At 47.5% G+C, this 20,576-nt stretch overlaps 1 protein-coding gene across 6 annotated transcripts in view; it reads right to left on the bottom strand.

Moving 5' to 3' along the window:
- TTC7B (tetratricopeptide repeat domain 7B) overlaps window positions 1-20,576 on the bottom strand; it is a 246,829-nt gene that overhangs the window by 52,409 nt on the left and 173,844 nt on the right. For 3 of the 6 annotated variants that reach the window (XM_032405780.1, XM_032405784.1, XM_032405783.1), the window contains 3 exons: window positions 14,876-14,992; window positions 7,790-7,887; window positions 728-778 (listed from right to left, as the gene is read on the bottom strand). In XM_032405780.1, coding sequence (XP_032261671.1) covers window positions 728-778; window positions 7,790-7,887; window positions 14,876-14,992 — 266 coding nt within the window. The other 3 variants (XM_032405781.1, XM_032405785.1, XM_032405782.1) reach the window with 3 other exon arrangements.

The following is a 20,576-nucleotide window of genomic DNA, read 5'->3' on the forward strand; positions in this document are numbered from 1 at the left end:
GCCAATATGCACTGTCAGTCTCTAAGAGGGAGATGCAATATCGCTCAAAAATATTTGACCGCAGAGAATCAGCAGTCTAGGAAACATCCTTGGAAAAATAACTCACTCATGCCTCCTTAAAAGAACACCATCGAAAGTATCAGTCCTACGCCCGGGGAACTGCTTAGTCTCCTTTCAGTTTGGGTAGATGCAGGTTATATTTCACGATGTCTGTTTCGCCTTTTTAAAGGAAAATTAATTATTAGAGTTGCTTTTCTACATAGCAATAACGTTTGAACTGGAAAAAAAATTTAAGGTTCAACTGGTTCCCTCTACCCCAAATTCACAGATGACCTGCACTGGGGAGGCTGAGTGTCTCACACTTCCGATCAGCGCCAGTGGGGCTGTGGCCAATCCACCGCATGCCTGACTTGGACTTCTCTCCTGCACTGCCTCCTTTGTAATCCCTCCCAGAGAAGTACTGCCTCCCCAGTGCTTAAACCCAGGCTGCGGGGGGGCGGGGGGGGTGAGGGAGTGGGAGGGGTAGAGTGTGTGTGGGGGGGATGCGTTAGCATCTCAGGAGACATGGGCCCCAGGTGGCAGAGTGAGCAAGCAGGTGGCAGCTTCACATCCACGTCATCTCAGCATTCCCCACGATGGACAACTACAACACACGTTCCATGGTGGAGGGAAGCGTGATTCTGGAGACCCTCAGAAAGGTTAATAGATAGATTGGTAAACTACTTACTAACTGAAAAAAGGGAGGGAAAACCATGAAAGTATACTTCTGGAGAGTTGCCTTGGAACAACAAATCAAATCAAAAATTAAAACCAAGAAACAAAACATTTGAAAAATCAAAATTAAGGCTAAAAAAGCAAATAGAGTTCTAATAACCTTCCAACTGTAAGTCTGGCTGTCTCAAATTAGATTTCAGTTCAAGAGTGACACATGTTTTTCCACTAACAATTTTTTTTTTTTTCTTTTGGAAACCAAAGAAAGGCCAACTGGGCATTTCCCTCTACATTTAAATGTTCACCCAGCACATGAAAGCTGACGAATTCATGTAATGTGTTTTGTTTCCAGGGCAGGAAATTCCAAAGGGAAGGGAAAAATAATCAAACAAGCGGTTTTCAGATCTTTCCACCATTAACCCTAATCATGATTCCGATAGTTTGTAGATTTGGGCTAGTTTTCGCTCCTATGAAGTCAAAGGATTGGAGAGAGAAATTCAGAGAACTTCAGGCCTTGGCTATCTGTCCTCAGGAAAGGAGTCGGGATTCAAATTCATTAGACTTTAAATCAAGAAATTTTACATTTATCGGTAATATATGGTATGCTTCTCTAAATGTGGTAGCTATGGGGGAGAAAAAGATTCTCGGGCACATCACCTGGGTACCGGCAAGGCACTCCCTAAGGGCAGGAGATGACTCAGAGTTTCACAAAGAATAAACAACTGAGCCCTGCTTGGGACACAGCACATTCAGCAGAAAACCCAGTGGGTGCTCATCGCCCCTAACAATTTACTAATTAATCGGGTATCAGGTGTCTCACGGAAGAGTCAGGACTTCAGCCTTCAAAGGTTAAAGGAACTCAGGGCTCTCTGGGATGTGACAAGATAAACACTGGCAGGGGGCAGAGGTAGGTGGGTTTGTTGTGCAACAGGAGTGGCCAGGCCATGGGAATCTATCATGCTGTTCTAGATCCCATTTGAAGACAGAAAACTGGGCAAAAGGCAACGTGCGCAACAACTTTTCCGGAAAAGCTGAAGGTGGCAATTGCCCGTGGGCATTGTATTAAAGGGAAAATGTCTATTTTAAGAAATGGATTAAAAACCACATAAGCAGTTTATAAACATTATCTTCGTCTTGCATTTCATAAAGCCAGGATTGCCATGAAAGCCAAGTTCAGAACACTTAAAATGCAGCTCAGTAAAGCCAGAGTGTTTCTTGGTTTGGATGATTTATTTTAGAGGATAGTCTCATTTCTGCCTGACTCTGTGTGTGTGTGTGTGTGTGTGTGTGTGTGTGTGTGTGTGTGTGAGTTTAACACAGCAGGGTAGCCATCAGAAAGATGAGCATATTAGAGAAAGTGGTTCTTTCTGACAGAGGCTCCCCTTAGGAGCTTTTGTTTGGCATATAACTGAGCATTTGGGACAGGGATGAGCCCTTATAAATCGTGGATACAGAGATTAAATTTTCTGGCAGTCCTGCAGAAGCAAACATTGAACAAATGAGTGAAAGGAGGCAAGCCTGGCCCCTCCTGGTGAGACCCACATTTAAGTTCCATTTAAGGACTTGATCAACCAGTGTTTCATTTTAATACAGGAATCTGTTTGTTTGTTTCTTTTTTAAATGGACAGGTCCCCGAGCACCATAAAACAGACTTTGAAATTTCCGTATTATTTAAAAGCCAGATTAGATTAAAACACTGTCCAATTTCTCCGAATAGTTTCATAGGTTTTCACACAAACCCTGTATTTTCTTTCCTTGCAAATGGAAAACAATTTAGAGCATTGTTTCTCAAGATGAAGTACCTAACCCGTTGGCCGGGGGGATCCCCAGTGGGGATTCTATAAATCCACATGCCTGGGCTCCAGCTCAGGCTTACTGAATCGTAAACTCTAGGGGTGGGGCTCGGGGATCTGCAGTTTTCAAAGCTGTTTGTGCGATTTTAATGCACAGTAAAGTTTGAGAATCACAAATTTAAAGGGCTTATGACCATTATCTTTACGATATCACCTTGATCACTGTATGCTTGTTATATTATTTCTAAATAGAAAAATCAGAAATATATAGAAATAAATTATGTGCAAAACGTTCTAATTTGCCTTTTTAAAACATGGGATTTTTATGCATGTATATTAACTCCAGGAAAGCATACAAGTAGCTGAGAACCAGAGGCATTGTATCCTGCTCAAAATAGGTCTACTTCACTTTTCAAAGAGGAGGTTGGAACTTGGGTACCAATGTCTCCTTCTGACCCACTCAGCTTTGGGATTTTCAAATTGGCAAGATTTTTCTCTCAGATAAATTTGATGGAGTTTCCTATCCAGCTTATCAGTTAGGAAGATTATCAGAAAATGAAACATCAGGCAAATGAAGCAGGTCTAACAAGAAAGGAAAAACCATAAACCATGTTTACACAGAGAGGGTTCCTGGCGGGGACCTGGGTCATTGAATGAATGAGCTGCAGGGGGCCACACAAAGATGTCAGGTTTGGGATGAGAACGAAGATGAGGAGACACAAACAGGTGGAGAGGAGATTCGGTTCTTGAAAGAGAAGAGGAGGAGGAGGAGGAATCTGACACTAAAAAAGTGAAAGAGAAAAAAAAAAGGATAAAGGCAAAAAAAAAGCTTTAGAGACACAAAGGAAAAAAATAAACTAGCTTTTAATATACTCACATAAGCTGCAAAGAAAATGAGGTCATGTAATACACAATCATTCCTCTACTGGACAATAGAATACAAGTGCTTTTCGAAGAAAACAAATTTGTTGTTTTTTCCACTGGTTATTTAATTGTTCTGCAACAACACCATGGAATAAAAATAACTCAGATTTACCTGGGCACAGACTCGGCAGCATGATCCGCTGAAAATAATACATCTTTAACCTACAATATCCAGGACATTCTAGAGGAGACCGTTTTTCAACTGGAAAGGTGTAGACCTTGGTTATTCCTAGATTTGTTTTTTATGAGAAGCATTTATATAAAGTTTACTTGGAAGTGAAGGTTTTCCTAGGTAGAGATACTGAGGTGTAACCATAGGTCATGGTCCCAGCATTGTGACAATGGAGGGCTAAGCTTTCTAAGCTGGTCTGTGGTCAGGTGCACAGGCTGGGCACTGTGGAAAGGAAGTTGTCACCGCCACTTTCATGCCTCACCACTGGGGACATACTCAGTAACAGGGAGACCACCACGGCCACAATGAAAAATTGTCCCAGACACAATGGACCAAACTTTCAAGGTGAAAGAATAATTTTGCTTTAGATAGGTGTCTGGTAATATCTACCAATGATTAAAGATAAATCTCCTTACTCCACATCCTGTTTTGTAGGCAAAAGGAAGAAAAAAAAATTTTTTTTCATCCTCTATTTAAGGAACTACCAACTTATTCCTAAGAAAAGACAATGATTCATAGCTTCAACGTTAAGACTGTCACTCTATCTAATTCCTCTTTTCCGTGGCTGGGACCTATTAGAGGTGGGGGGAGGGGAGCCAGAGGTGACAACGGGAGGGAAATCATGTTGTTTAGGGGGCTTTTTCAATTTGCCACATCCACTTAATGAAACCAATGCCTACTCTGTTAGCTACAGTGGACTTGGCCAGTCCAAAGCTTCTAGACATGGGTTCCCCTTATGTTATTCCACAGATGTTCATATGGGCGATTTTGGAGGTGGAAAGCCATATCCTAGTTAATTAACCACTTCCCAAATTGATAATGCTGAGCCTGTACCTTATAATGACCCAGATGTATAATAATGACATGGTGCTTCTGTTTTTTAAAAGTTCTTATCTCTTTGACATATATACTGGAATTTTAGTATACAAAATATGATGTCTGGGGTATGCCTTAAAATACTGTATAAAAACGAAGTGTGGGACAGAAGTGATGGATGGAAAAGGAATACTAATCGTTGAAAGCTGGTGGTAGGTACATGGGGATTCATTATATTGGTGCCTCTGTTTTGGTATATTTGAAAATTTTCCACAATAGAAAATTAAAAAAAAAAACAAACCAAAAGGAAAGAAATTTTAGTTCTGGAACACAAAAACAAGTGACCCAAGAGGGTCTGGGGCTTCACAAAGGACTCTGCCTGCACCCTGGGTAATTGAGAACGGACAGGGTCATGGTGGTAGAGGTTCACCATGGCCTTGGCCAAGTCCTTGTGGATGCCAGCACTGTGCGGCTTCGCTCGTGTTGGATGCCTGGGCCCTTTAAATTAGGGAATTCAGGAAAGGAGAGAAGCACCAGGTGCAGCACGGACCAATACTACCAGCGAGCTGTCACCTGCCAGGGCTGGGTCCTCTCACACCATAGCTGACCTCGGTCACTTTGTTTCGATTCGGGACCATTTTTACCTTGGATGAGTTCCTTTTCTCTTTTCCTCTAGAGCCCAGTTGCTTTCCTAAATGAGCAGTGCTATTCAAAACTGGCCAGCCTCCTCCCTCATGTGCACTGAAGACTGTGGCAAAGAGAAGGAGGAAGATGGCTGAGGTCCCTCGGGACAGAGCAGCCCGGAGTGTAAAGTCTGCGCCATGGAACGCCACATTGCCGTAAAGAACGTGGACACTCTCTGCGGGTGGGTATGGAGGGGTCTTCGGGACATGCCGTGAAGTGGAAAGTGCCAGGTGCTGGATGGTGTATTTACACAGTATTAGGCTATTTTTCATGTAGGGGGACATGGGAAATCATATCTATGATTATTTGCATGAAAAAAACACTGGAAGGGCAAGCATAAAGTTAATAAAAGTGGTTACCTTTAGGGAAAAACAAGATGGAGGCGCAGGGATGGGAGCAAAACTTCTCTATAGCACCTCCTGAATCAAAACTCAGAATCTGTGGGTCGTTCACAAGTCAGGCCATCCCCAAAGGTGAATGAATGAGCACGGGCTGGCCCTCTGCCTGCCCCGGAGCTCAACTACAGAAAACTGGGCGCTCTTAATCAGGATGGAGGCACCCTTTCCATTTTTAGGTGATTCTTCCTCATTTTTGTCTCTCTGATTTCAATTGTCATTTCAGAATGTTCTACCTTCATTTACAACCAGTCGGCATTGATAAGGCCTCCTAATACGGCCTTCCACACTTCTGATTCCCTGGCCTCCTGGGTAAGTAATCAGGGATGTGCAAACCAACAACTGGGGGCTCTGAGAGCAGGGCCGGTGAACGACTGGAGGGATTCCTACAAGAATCATCCCGTAGGGATCACACAACAACAATAAAACGGTCAGTGGCCAGGCCTGGAGGCTGTGCCGTTCAGGTCTCCTGTTGTTCGAGGGCATCTGGGTCAGCAACCCCACTCCGACCACCTGGGCTCCCAGAGTGAGGGACGGAGCAGACACACAAACCCCAGCAGGGACAAGGGCGCAGCAACACCCTGACTGTGCCACATACACACCTCCCCTGGGTCCTACCGCATCTCAGAAGGCCTAACCTGGCCGGGGACACTCTTGAAGTCTCTAGGGACAATGTCCCACGGGGCAAAGGGAGAACAAATAAGGACCTCGCTTAGGTTCTACCACCATCTGCGTTCAATGCGATGTGGCATTCAGGTCTTGGGACTTCAGGGGAAATTAAGGTCCAGGCCAGCTGGAAGGAAAGGGGGTCTGAATTTGGTAGGACTGTCCTCACGGGATCCTGAGGAGGGGGCGGCGGGGGCAGCCTCGGGCAGCCGCAGCAGCTGTTCTGAATCAGCCGAAATTGCTCCCAGTGCCACCGTGAGCTGCACCCCCTTCTCCCCGTGGTGTCCCAGCCTCACCCTGCAGTGGCTAGAGCCCACAGCCTCATCCTCCCTTGCCAGCAACGAGGGGGTTCGATAGGGTCTCTAGGAGGACTGCTGTGCTATTTAAAGTCAGAGGCTCCCCTCCCCAGGACTGCTGGTCAATGAGGGGGCGGGGATCAGGCCACTGCAGGGGGTGGGCTTCTCTGTGGCTTTGTCGGTCTGCATTTTGAGCAGTGGCCGCCAACCCTGCTGAACTGCACTGATCTGCAATTCGTGCTGCATCCAATACCCAACACTCTTAACCTGGGAGCCCCGGGGCCCTGGGATCAGACTTCTGAAGCTGACTTTAACTTTGGTACAAGGGAACCTAGCCAAGGAAGGCAGTCTGCAGGCAGCTGTGAGCATGGGCTTGGGCGAGTAGCACATCTGGCTTCTAGAGGTGGCATCTCTCCCAACCTGCCAGGGGCAAGATTTTTCAGGAGATGGCTGTGCATACCCCAGGGCTGCTCTCTGCCTTTCTCCGGAAGGGCTTGGGCAGGAGCTGGGACCTGTCACAAGGTCAGGAGAAGGACCTGGAGGCTGCTTTCATGAAGCGAGCCCAGAAAAGAGGAGGCATGAATGGGGATGGGGATGAAGCCTTACACAGGCCCTCTGCGGGGCACCGTGGCGGTGGACGGGGGGTGAAGAAGCAACAGAACCAGCTTTCAAATGATGCTCTGGAACTACCTTTGAGGCTCGAAGCAGAGGGGAACTTCTTTATATCCTCCAAACCACCACTGAATAGTCAGTAGGACTATTAGAATTACTTGTTTGGAGTTTTGGAAATGACAGAGGTGTATTTACTCCTCTGTACTTGGGCAGATGTGGAAACGCAAATGACAAGGTATACACACTTGCTCGGGGGACAGGAGAATCAGAAGCTCAGAACCCACCTGTGTCCCTAAAGGGCCTTTCTGCTGGGGGCAGGGGGTGGGGTGGGGATGTTCCTATGGTCAACTGATTAAAAATCAAAACCTGATTTCAGAAAGATCTGAAACTTGGAGAGGGAGAAACAGAAAAGCAGAGGGGAAGCTTCATGGGGATGTGAACAATCTAATTTTAGTTTTGAATTCGAGGCTCTGAGAGCACGGGGACAAATAGAAAGATCGCAAAAAGCTGTGCCAGGCAGGCGCTACCGTGTCCCCTGCTGTGAACACACACTTGAAAAGACACTGGAGAAAATGCGCCTCGACTGAATTTAAGCTCTTAGCGCGAGGAGCATTTCCGAGCCCCGTCCCTGGCAGTCTTCGTCCCACGCCACTCGCCACTCCGGGCCAGCCCCACGCGCTCTCGGACACCGCTCCGTCCCCTCTGGTCTATTATTCTCACCTGTCTCGGGATCGCTGAAGTCTGGCAAAGTAATTGTGTTAAGCTGTCGTCTGTCAGCAATGGTTCTATCTAAGAGGCTGCTCCCACGTCCAGAATCACTGCAAAACACAGCTGCAGAGGTCAGTCCTTGGAAGGGGGACAGGGGGAGAGACACAGAATCAACCATCGCCGACCCCTGACGTGCAGTAACACCTTTTGTGTGTTTGGGACGCTCCTCAGCACCTCTCCGTCGCCTACAAGGCATCCTGCGTCCTGGCTCGGCCTGGGCGGGGATCCCTTTCCATTCTCACTGTCACAAACACGCTTAAACCACACCCACAGACCCTTGCTAATTTTAGCCTCTTTGGTGTCATTATAAGACACAAAACTGAAAACTTGAAGCCAGGTTCTCCGTCCGCCTTAGAATGGGGAACTGATTGGCCTTCTGTGTTGGAAGTCTTGGAGCTCATCAAGCCCATAAATACACCACCCTCGAATTGTCTTACAAATCAATGGTCTACAGCTAAGCCCTCACTGCCCATGGAAGGCACCTGGGCATTTCTAGAAGACCCTTATGCCTAGGTCCTTCTCCAGACCAAATGCATCAATATTTCTGGGGTCGTCCACATTTTTCTGAGCTCCCCAGATGGTTCCAATGTGTAGATAGATTTGAGAACCCCCGGCTCCTACTTTTCCAAGGGCAATCACAGCTGTGGCCTCCCTTGTGTCCCTATCTAATAGTCGTGAGATCACATAGGGAGCTGCTGGTCCCTGGCACCCCCTGACATCCAGCTTGTCCAGTGATGAGAGGCTGGAGAAGGCTGGGCCTTGAGAACACACAGCATTGTTCGGGCACCAGCCTCCAGGCCTGCATGTTACCAGCTTCCTGCACTGAATCCCCCTCCCCAGCGCCCCCTACAGAGCAGGCTTGGCACCATGTGTTTGGCAAGTCACATGGGAGACCACCTGGGGCCTAAGTGGAAAGAAACACAGGTAGGGGACCTTAGCTCCTACAGACTCTCGTTTTGTTTTGTTCTAAGAAGCCTGTAAGCAAAAACAATTGCATTCTTCTTTTTTTCCTCTATCATGATATTCCATGCAAGAAGCTCCAAAAAGCAGCCCATCTATATCTTGAGGTTTGAGTCTATAACGCTTTTCTTTGAAGCTATTTTGTTTTGTCGATCTGGGGGCTCTAGGTGTGGTATTTTTTTTGTTAAGAAGTTCAAATTTTATAATAAAGGGACACAACATCCTTCCTGTATGCAGCTGTTGCTAAAAGTGGTACAAACAAGATTTGGTATGAAACTTAATATGGTTTGCAGGCTGTAATTTCCACGTCCAGTGATGTAGTTAGAGAAATCCACAGGAAACAGATGGAAACTTGCTTCAGTACAGACTATTTGTCAGCCTATACTTATTACATCATTGGATACACGTTTTTTGGAAACTGTTCTATTAATTATTTCCACAACTGTGAAACAATAACTGTCTCTGAGCAGAAGACAACATAAAAGTAGGTGCAAATGTTCATGAATCACATTACTGACTGCATATTGCTAACATCGGACTGTTCATGCCTGTATTTTTAATATAAATATTAGAAAAATATTACAAAGAGTTATGATCTGAATATTGCAATGGCTCCCCACCTCGGAGCTTTTCAGAAGATGTCATCTCAAAATATAGTGATTTTTTTCATCGCCTTGGGGATTCTAGGACACACGGTAAGGTGCTAGACATTGCAGAGAAAGGATTCGCCTGGGTTTTTGATGGGTTTGCTTTGGCCATAAACCTCCAGGCTTTCCCAGCTCACCAAGTCTCATTGCCTGGGATTAGCTGCGACGTGTGCTGCTGGGTCCTGGAAGCCAGCCAGGGGTCTGGGATCTTACCTTCTATCTGTCCCTAACAAGTAGGTCACTCTGGTCCTACTCTCCCTGTGCCTCAGGGTCTCCCCTGTCAGGTGAAGATAAGGATTGTTTTCCCGCATACAGCGGCATGAGGCTGAACTGAGGTCATGTGGACAGCGCATTCAGAAGATTTATAACTTTCAGGTATACTCCATGCGTCATTATAAATACATATACCCACAAACATGCACCCGAGGTGAATGTGGCTGGCTGATTTCTGAGGACCACTTATTCCTAGCCTTCTAGTACAATGGCAGGTGCGGGGAAGCGGAGTTAAGGGCCTCCTACTCTCAATGTTAGAAACCGCTGCTAAAACCCAAATCTTAACTTGTGAGCCTTCCCCACTGTTGTAATGACACAGGATCAACTTCCCCTCCACCAGCTGAGAGACTATGGGCTGTCACATTCCTTCTTTCTTCCTCAGAGTTCCTTTTGAAAACCGTGCATAAGCAACAAGTCACTCTTCAAAACGGAGATGCTCGTTTCCGCTCTGAACGCTGTGACTGACTGAGAATTGTGCTGGTTGCTTGAAGCAAGTTTTAGTTCTACATTTATAGGGTGTGGAGTCTTAACCAATCGAGATTTGCCTTTGCAATGACCCCTGGGATATGGAGGAAGAGGCAAAGGGAGGCCCTGGCCACCCCTTGAGTCTCCTTACCTCTCTCACTCTGGCCAGTCTCTCTCACAAGAGCCTTCCTCTCTCCCCGGGGGACCCTGCTTGGGCCCCTGCCGTGGACCACCCACTCCCGCCTCACTACCAGTGGCCTCACATCCTGTGCCTGGCCCGGAGGCTGCTGGGGGCCCCCCTCAAGGAGGATGGCAGGAAGGGAAGAACCATTCCTGGTCAATGGTGCTAGTGGAGGGTTTAGGGGGAGGACACTGGCAGGAGCCCCAAATCCACGGTATGTAAGCTGTGGATATCCACACAGGTAGACGCACGCATGCAGGTGACTTCTGTTCCCCGTCAGGACTGAACATTTAGAGTACATTCTAGTGATGGTTACAGCTATACTGGAACTGGAAGCTTCTCTTGGAAATCCTCCACCTCCCACAGCCTGCAGAGGCTGTTAAACACAAGAGGCAAGCTAGTGGTGGGCTCTGAGTGAGAGCCCGGGGGTCTTTGTGGCGACCCGGCCTCCTACCGGCTTCTGAACTAGCGCCTGGCACAGTATTTACTGGATGGAAGAGAGGGGCCTGGGATGGGAAGCCAGAGCGGGGCGGGTGGGAGAGGAGGAAATGCCTGTTTTTCTCCAGGCCCCTCACGGCTGGCTAACTAGAGTCAAGGCAAGCTCCCAATATCCCTGACCCTCAATTCTCGTCAGTAAAATGTGTATGAAAGAACATGACATTTGCCGGCTTTATGGGGCTGCTTGGAAGATGGAACGAGAGCACGCTCTGTAAAAAGAAAAGCTTCCCCAAAACGCTGGTGACTATTAATTAGTACCGGATGGGGTTTCCAGCTTCCAACTGAGGTTAGAGTAAAGAAAACTTTTTTTTTTTTTTTAAATAAAAACTTTAAGTGCGATTTGCAAGTTAGCGATTGAAATAGGACTGGGGAAGAAAACATTTTCTTCCAATGACATGGCTCCGCGATGGAGATGGTCCACGTGACAGGGGTGAGGGGGATGGGAAAGAAGTGGTTAACAATGAAAAATAAAAATAAAGGAAAGGAAGTTGGTTGCAACTTGGAGAGGCAGTGTGCATGGTGCAGGGAGCACTGATGTCAGCTCAGACCTGGGCCTGAATCAGAGCTCTAGTGCCTATTTAATCGGGAAAATTTAGGCAAGTTATTCAGCCTTGTTTATTCTCTATAAAATGGAAAGAAGAGTCTCGATCTCACGAGGCTGATGCAGGGGCTGAAGATAAGGCACACACGGATGGCCCAGGGAAGGGTGCTGCCATCCCCAGCTGAAACGCTGACTGTCCATTCCAGGAGGCTGCCAGAACCTTCTGGTGAGGCCCTGGTCACCAGTCCCGCTGTTCTGAGTGGCTGAGCCAATGGGCACAAGGATTGAAGGGACATGCTCCTTCACTGAGAGAGAGGAGATGAAACAAGAGATAGCTTTCTCTCCTAAAGGCAAGTAAAACTGCAGACCCAGCAAATAAATCCAGGCTTCTGAAATGACACACACCTTTGCCAAATGTATACTCGAGAGAACGCCACCCACCATTTTGCTCAGAGCAGAGATGCATTCTCAGCCTGCAGGTGGAACGCTCTTTGCAAGTTGTCTAAGGCTCGGTTCAGCACTAGCTCAGTGTGATCTTCCTTCAAGCAAAGATCAAGAGGGAACGAGTTGCAGGGAACAGGAAAGCTCGGTCTCTTCTCCACGTGGCCCGTTACTGCTCCTATCTCCCTCTGTGCCTCATCATCTCACCGCGGTAGGGGCCTGGGCCAGCCCCAGGGTGGAGCTGGGAGGGGGTGGGGGACGGTGGGGAGCCCTGGCAGGCGGAGCAGAAGCCCCTCCACGAGTGAGCACGCTCAGAAACAAGGGCGCCCCGACTCAGGGAGTCAGCGTGGACCTTCTCTGGGGAGAAACCAACCACCTGCCAAGATGCTCTCTGCCCAGTTTTTATTGCACTTTTTTTTTTAAAGCAGGGATGCTTCTCATGCACTTGTTCATGCGATTCTATCCTCTTCTAGAACCATGCGTGACCTGATCATGGACTCGAGGCTGCTGGACCCAGAACGGCCCTTATCTGGAGGACAAGGAAGGATGCCATCCCTTGTCAAGACGCAGCCCTCCCCTCTTCATGCTTCATTCTTCTGCTGGGGTCATGTCTAACCCAACCATACTGTGGAGGATGTCTAAGTTTGCACAATGGTAAGGCCTACAGGAGCAACATTTATTTATATCCCAGAGAAAATAATAAAGTTTAAAAAACAATCAGGAAGCTCCTTACTAAGGGGCTGCTCAATTACCACCCCTCTCCCCCTCCCCCAAGGCTTTGGGAGTCGCTGGAAGGAGCAGTTTCCCAAACCCATGATGGGTCCTCCTCCACCCACCCCCACACCCCCTCCAGACTCTGCGCCTGGAGCCAGGGTTCCTCCCTGCTCTGGCCCTGCAAGATCCTTCAGGAAACGGAGGAAGTATGGACACAGCCCAGGCATTTGGTTAAGTATTTTTAAAAAGCTTTCCAATTCTGCTATTTTTTTCTCCTCACATTCAATATTCTTGGTTGCTAAGTGGGAGGAAATGTGGGGAGGTGGGAGAGGTGTGGAGAACGGAGGGAAAATTGGCAACATGAAGGCTGATGGGTTTATTTTCTCATTTCGAACGGGGGTACGGGCAAAGGAATGCTCCAGGACGGAAGCAACCAGCCTGGGGAGGATCTCCTGTTAGCGGCGCTTCTGGCCAAGACTCTTCCCTAAATCCTGCTGCTTCTGAGAGGCCGGGAGTGGGGGGCTTTTCGGGAACATAACATGGGCCTTTTCTATTTCTGCTTACAGACTTAGAAAAGTAGGATTCTTTAAAAATTAAAATGATCTTTATTTTCAGAACATATCTGCAAAAGGGAAGAGGCCAGTTTCAGGATTATCTTTTCACCGAGAGGAAGATGGAGCATGGGGTGGTCACGTGCCACAGGCCGTGGCTGTGACAGGGATTCTTGGCTAATTCTCGTGACCCCAGCTTTGCAAGGGGCACGGGGCTGGCCAGCGTGAGCCCCCTCCCTTCCAGCTGCACTGCCCACAAGGCCCTGTGGTCACAACTCTGCCGAATGTCAGTTCCCTAACACGGAGGGCCCTGATTTTGACTTTTTTTTTTTTTTAAGATTTTATTTACTTATTTGACAGAGAGAGAGCACAAGTAGGCAGAGTGGTAGACAGAGGGAGAAGGAGAAGCAGGCTCCCCGCCGAGCAGGGAGCCCGATGTGGGGCTCGATCCCAGGACCCTGGGACCATGACCTGAGCCGAAGGCAGACGCTTAACGACTGAGCCACCCAGGCGCCCCTGATTTTGACTATTTTAACTACAGAAATAAAATCCCACATGGAACCCCTCCTGCCCTCTGCTGCTTCCCTAACGCCCATCCCACCTTTCCTCTCCCCGGGCCCTGCACATCACGGCTACCAGCCTGTCGCCTCCTGGGGGGCTGTATGGGGCAAGTGACATCCTTCGTTAGTACACATTTACGACTTGACTTGAATATTTTTAGGCTCCTGACTTTTAAGAGCCTTGTGTGGGCTGTCCGTACATCTTGCTATGAGCTTGAAAAATGTTCCAAGTGTATGAGCAGTTGTCTGAATGCACTTGAATTATTAGGTCCCTTTTCGTTAAATGACTTCCTTCCAAGGGCAGGACACACTTAGTAATTTAAACAGACGCCAGGAAAAATTGACCAGACTTGAAAATGGGCACAACAGGTTACTGGGTGTCTTTCAGCGGCGAGTTGGGGGTTAACTAGGGGGACTTTCCCTGATTATCTGCCTCGGTTGGGTGGGCACCCCTGACTGACTCCGACTGATTAAGGTCATTTTACTGTTCTGCAGGCGAATGAGATACAACTGATTTCCACCCCGTAAAAAGACAACCCCAAACCATATATTTCATTGTCCTATAGGATACTGTTTTTGCATTTCTCTGCAAATTCATTTCCGTTTATCTATCATTCAAATTCTTCTCTGAATGAGTCTTAACATTTTACTGGTTCCCCCGTTAGTTAATGAGGTAAATGAAACCTCTGATACATGCTTATTTTATATCTGTTTGTGTCATGATTTTAACTGTTTGAAAATTATACTTTATCATGCCCATAGTGATTTCTACTCTCCTTAGTAGGACATGGCCTGCTGTCTCTGCAGGTCTTTTAAATACTACTTTAAGACCCCCCAATCTGGAGTATGTAATTGACTACTCTATCCATAAATTACCAGAAAGATGGTAAGACTTGTCTAAGAACTTAAATGAATGGCTGGTTGAGAGAAATCAGGTGGTGATCAATCGGTCACTGGGCCTTGTGGGTCACCATGGCAGCAACAGGAAAAGAAACTCCCGATCTGGGGGCTTCATCAGCCACTGGAAGAAAAGCCCCTGACAATGGAGTGTGTATGGTTCCACCACTACTTTCTGCTGCTCACGAGGACCTGGAGGTGCACAGGGCAGCAGGGGCCATGCCTGCGTGCTAACCGCCCATCAGAGATGGCCCCGGGAGGCGGGGACCCATGTAAAAACCACGCAAAACAGGCCCTGCTGGCCTCTTACCTGGGATTGGTTAGGTTGTAGCAGGATTTCCATATTTGTAACATGTGCTTACAAGTGAGGAGCGCCTCATCCGGGCCCCGGCAGAGTGACTCCAACTTCACTTTGGAAAACAGTAGTCTATGATGGGGAGACAAAGGGAGAAAAAAACACAGCTCAAGCCAGAGAGTCCCCACCAGAACCACCCATGGGGCCTGGCTTAGACCCGGAAGTGACGGCACTCATTCTAGAATGGGGTGGGCAAAGGCTTGATCCGAGGGAAGCAGGGGCAGCAAGGGCCAAGGGTTCCAGAACTCCCAGTTCAATATATGGCTTTGTAGATTGAAGGCAAATGCAGGTGCACCCAATGTGACCATTTGTGATTAGGTTAAATGCATCAGTGGCTAATTTTGTTGAGAGTGCAGGAATTTTATTAAGAGCCTGCTTTTTAAAACAAAACCAATTTATTTGCAAAACTTCAAAAATTCATTAAAAGCAAATCTTGATTTATTTACAGATTTACACAGGAGATGTGACTCAGTTGATATATATGATCTACAAATCCCCTTCCACCAAGATCCTCATCATGTGAAGGTGAATAAGTCTTGTGAGCTTCGAAAAGGCACATAAAGAAGAGGGCATCTGGTCAGGCTCTCTCCTCAGATCTTCCCAGCCCTGCTACTGAAGGGCTAGGACTTCACCAGCTCACTCCATAATCACCAACTATTCCTTTCTTATTTTTGTTACCACCAATGGCTTTACCCTCTGCCCAGACCTTCTGTGAGCTAAGCTTAGACCCTTCTCTCTTTCTCGGCCTCTTGGTTATCCCATTCCCAAAGTCTACTTATGCCTTCCTGAAGACATCAGCTCCCCTGGTCCCTGAGCTCATTAGTACTATCCTTGTGAAGCCCCAGCATGAGCCCAGATACCTTTCTGGTGGTCTTCCTGTTCCCCCAAGTTGCCCAGCTCTAAGAAACTCCTTATGAAGATCTCTAAAAATCATTTTCAGTCCAAGCTCAAGAAACTACAGTGATTCCCTACTGCTTATAATAATAAGTCAAAATTCCTTATTGAGTCCTCGAAGGCACCCTGCCCACCGGCCACTCCTGTTTCACCACCCCATTCTGTGCCATGAATCCCTCTGGACCCTTCACTCCTACCAATATAATTTATTGGCCAAAGGCCAGGTTTCTTTCCTAAGTCTATGAATATACCTGCCGTGTCCTCAGTTTTATTTTTTATTTTTTTTTAAGATTTTATTTATTTATTTGACAGAGAGACACAGCGAGTGAGGGAACACAAGCAGGGGGAGTGGGAGAGGGAGAAGCAGGCTTCCCGCCGAGCAGAGAGCCTGACATGGGGCTCGATCCCAGGACCCTGGGATCATGACCGGAGCCGAAGGCAGACGCTTAACGACTGAGCCATCCAGGTGCCCCATGTCCTCAGTTTTAATCTGTATGAATCTAGTGCTCTCAATTCTTCCTAAATTCTAAACCCAGCTACAACCCCACCTCCTCAAACAATACCATGCTTACGTCTCTGTCTACTCTACTCTCTATCACATTAGCTGGTATTTGCTGTTAATGATAATACAGAGAAGAAAGAAATGGGGGAAGCTCCTGTCTATTAAAGACCTTCTCTGTGCCAGGCTCTGTGTTGGGCACTTCACAAACACAACCAAGGTGATCTTTGTAATAACCCTTCTTGTTGTGTGGTATTTATCCCCCTTCCATAAAAGAACATCAACCCCTCATTTCCACAGTGCCTAGGATTGCACTCTGTGGCCACATTGGCTCATTGACTAGTTTCTCTACAAACCACAGAAGACTAAGAAATGTATTTCCAGTAACAAGAGAATTCCTCAACCATGCATGATGTAATGGCCTCATTTGAAGGCATTTTGGAGGAAGAAAGTCTCTTTTTTCTCAGTGGGAGAGGGAAAGGGGGTGGTCCGAATGCATCACTGCCCAAGCTCTGCAATGGTTTAGTACCACCCCCTCCCTCCAAATGGAACACAAGACGCCCAAGGGGCTGCCGGGGGCTCTTGGAGGGTTCAGGGTTGCAGCCTCCCTGAGCATGGGTCTGCGGACAGGGATGTAGCCTCTGATATACAAGCAGGTGGGATAAAGGGTGAGGCCAAATGTGAGAACAGGGCTCGACATCTGCTCAAGAACATTTCAAGAAGTGGAAGTTCCCTGAGGGGTTTCTCAGGAGCCAGGTGCCAACTCTTGCTGTCGTCTTCACCAGTCCAGAAAGTGATGGGAGCCTTTTTCCACCAGAATCTCCCACCAAACTTGGGTCAACTGGAAGATGTGTTACAAAGGGTCACCTTTTAGCATTTGGAAGAGACCTATTCAGACGCCAGAGACCCTCCTGGGTCTGGCTGCCAAGCAATTTTGGCCAAGGGAGACCCCACCTAGGACCGTGGTGATGTTCTCCGGAAGGCACGCTGAGCTCTTCTGGCTTAGCCAAGCTTGGAGCTTGCCCGCCCCGGGGAGGGGTGAGGCTGTGGGGAAGGCTGCCCTGCGTGCGGTGGCAGTGTGGCTCCACCTGTCCAGTTGTCCCTTAACCGCACCCAAACTACAGAACGCCAGAGCTCGTCTCTAAGCCTCAACTTGGGGGAATGGTTGCATGCAAGGCTTCTTGGCTGGAAAAAGAACTTCTAATTAACATGAAATAACAGCCTTCAAACACTTGACTCAGGATGTGGAGTTGAAAAGGTGTGGGCTGAATTTAAGAGAACCAGACAGGAAGAACAATAGTAGAAGTGCTGAGCACAAATGATGGGAAAGGCACCTGGAAGTGAAGCAGGAGGAACAGCATGAGAGAGACAAGCAGAGAGAAGGAGCCAGAAAACACGGGCAGGGCAGCAAAAGCAAAGCCTGGCCGCTGCTGTTGGGTACGTCCCAGACGATGGGCAGAACGCCCTGACATGCCGAACCCTGGTTTTCCCTTGGACGCACAAATACAAGCAGGAGAAGAGGAACCGCCTCCGACAGACTGCTCCTTCTCACCACGTCCCCAGTCCTCGGCTTGGCTACGGGCAGAGAACAATCCCGAAAACAGGACAAGTGCTGTTTATCATCATATTTGCCGAACCCTGCTCACACATTTCAAGACTGTTCGAAAACATCTGGCTCGGTGTATGCTGCATTAGCACAGAAATGAAGAGAATGCAAACAATGCCTGGCATTGGTTTGCTGCAGCGGATGGCCAAAGATATTAGAGATTCAACCTACTGAGGAAACCCTGAGGACAAAATGAGAAGTCATGAAAAAGGGGGCACCTGGGTGGCTCAGTCGGTGAAGCATCTGCCTTCGGCTCAGGTCCTGATCTCAGGGTCCTGGGATCCAGCCCTGCATCGGGCTCCCAGCTCAGCAGGGGGTCTGCTTCTCCCTCTCCCGCTGCCCCTCCCCGCCGCTCCTGCTCTCTCTCTCTCAAATAAATAAATAAAATCTTAAAAAAAAAAAAAAGCCATGAAAAAGCCTGGGACAAACCAACATCAACTACATTCCTGCATGTGGAACTGCCAACCTGGCAGAGCAAAAGGAAGGGACCACGGGCTGAGATGTCTGCCGGCCACATTAGCCGAGTCCCACTGTGAATTAAGTAAGGTGCTTCTCTTGGTAAGAAGTCACATGCTGGGAAAGTGGTCTATTCCTACCCCCTACATCTGGCTAATTACAACAATTTCAGTTCAGAGACTCACTGAAACTTACAGGAAATTAATGAAGAGAAGCAGCTTGCTGATAGGCGAATCTGACTATGTTTACTGATAGCCCAAATCTAGCATCTCACACAATGCTGTTCCTGACCTGACTCCTGCCCAAATGCTTAGCTTCGGTCTGCTCACTGCCATCGTGTATATCTCTCATTCTAGCCATGATCGACTTCCTCCATGTCACTCTCCTTCATGACCCCGGGCCTTTGCACATGCTATTATTCTTTCTGTCTGGAGTGCCTTTTCCATCCATTTCTGCTTTTTTAGCATCTACTCATCTTTCAGGTCAAAGAGCTCCTCCTCCCCCCCACCCCCCACCTCAGTAAAGCCAACCTTAGGTACTAGGAGCTAAAGCTCCCAAATGGAAATGCAATTCCAGAAAATACGAAAATACGAGAGCTCTAAACTGCAGAATAATAAGCAACAGGCCAGGAAACTTCTGCTTTCAAGACAAGCAAAATAAGAACAAGAGCTGCTGCCAGATACGTTAAATATTTACCCGCTGATTCTTACACGGACCGTGCAGGTTAGGTTGAGAGTAATTTGCCCGAGTTCACACTGCCAGTCACGGGTAGACCAGAACTGCAAATCCAGATCCACTGAACAACAAACACAGGAGAGTGACCTAAAATATTCTAACCGCACTCCTGACATTAATGAGGATAGACAGCATTTTCTAATCCATTGCCAAATACTTAAGACCCTATGATGTGCAAAGACCTGTGTTACTGTGTGGGTTAAAAGTAGGTATAAAATATAGTCCCTTGCCCTCAAAGAACTTAGAGTCCAAGCAGAAGAAAAGACCTGGTCATGAACATGAGGCAGGATTCCCGGTTTAGGGACAGATTATGGCCCTGGAACCCGAGTGGGGCCACAGGAAGATGGGGGTTGCGCTTCTGGGGGATTGTTCCTAGGATACACCATATGTGCTTCTTCAAAAAATGATCCCATTGACCTGTGCCTTTTGTGACTTGCTTCTTTCACCCCAAAGTCTGGTGCGTGTAAAATTCTAGTCATTTGAAGGACTCAGTTAATCAAGGTTTTACTTTCCATTAAACCCAAGAGAAATGATATTTTACCCTATTTTTGGAATTTCTTACGACTCCCAAGATACCTCTTGAAATAACAGCTGCATTTGGCTTGGTGTACAATTTAGAAAGAAGGTCCACACCCTGGGGCATGTGGCATTGTGACTTGTCCTCGGCACCTTAGGGAATGTCTCAAAGTGGCATTTTATCAAGGCCAGGTTTAATGTCTGATGATCATCCCCAGAAAGACTTTCCTGACCCCCTGGAAACTGCCCTAACCACTAGACCCTCACCTCTAGAGTAACACTCCAGTTGAACTTTATCCTGCTGGACCCCAGAGGCCACTCCTTGAGCTCACTGTAGACCCTCACATCTCCCCGCTGAGCTCATGGTGCTGCATCTACCTCCCGGAAGTCCTCTCCTCAGGGCCCCTCCCATGCCCAACTGTGACAACCCCACCATCTGACATCTTCCATGACCCCCAGCCTCAGGCAGAAAGCTATTTCCTTCTTCACCTCATAGGTATAAAATGTTTTTTATAATCTGTTAAAATGCTGTATTTGTATAGTTGACCACCTATATGTCAATGTACCTGATAATGAATTCAAAATTGTTCATCCTTTTGACAATCATTTTATTATTTATTTTTTATTTTTTAAAATATTTTATTTATTCATGTGAGACAGAGATACAGAGAGAGAGAGAGAGAAAGCATAAGCAGGGGGAGAGGGAGAGGCAGACTCCCCTCTGAGCTGGGAGCCTGACATGGGGCTCAATCCGAGGACCCTGGGATCATGACCTGAGCCGAAGGCAGACGTTTAACCATCTGAGCCACCCAGGCGCCCCTTGTCAATCATTTTAAAAGTGCCTACTATGCCCCTGAGGCTACTAAGGGGAATCAGACATGGTATCTTCCCTCATGGTCTAGTGTTTTGTACACATGTGATGAATGGACATATGGACAAAATTCCGGTAG

The sequence above is a fragment of the Phoca vitulina genome, unplaced genomic scaffold, assembly GCF_004348235.1.
Source record: "Phoca vitulina isolate PV1807 unplaced genomic scaffold, GSC_HSeal_1.0 scaffold7, whole genome shotgun sequence".
NCBI classification, from domain to species: domain Eukaryota; kingdom Metazoa; phylum Chordata; class Mammalia; order Carnivora; family Phocidae; genus Phoca; species Phoca vitulina.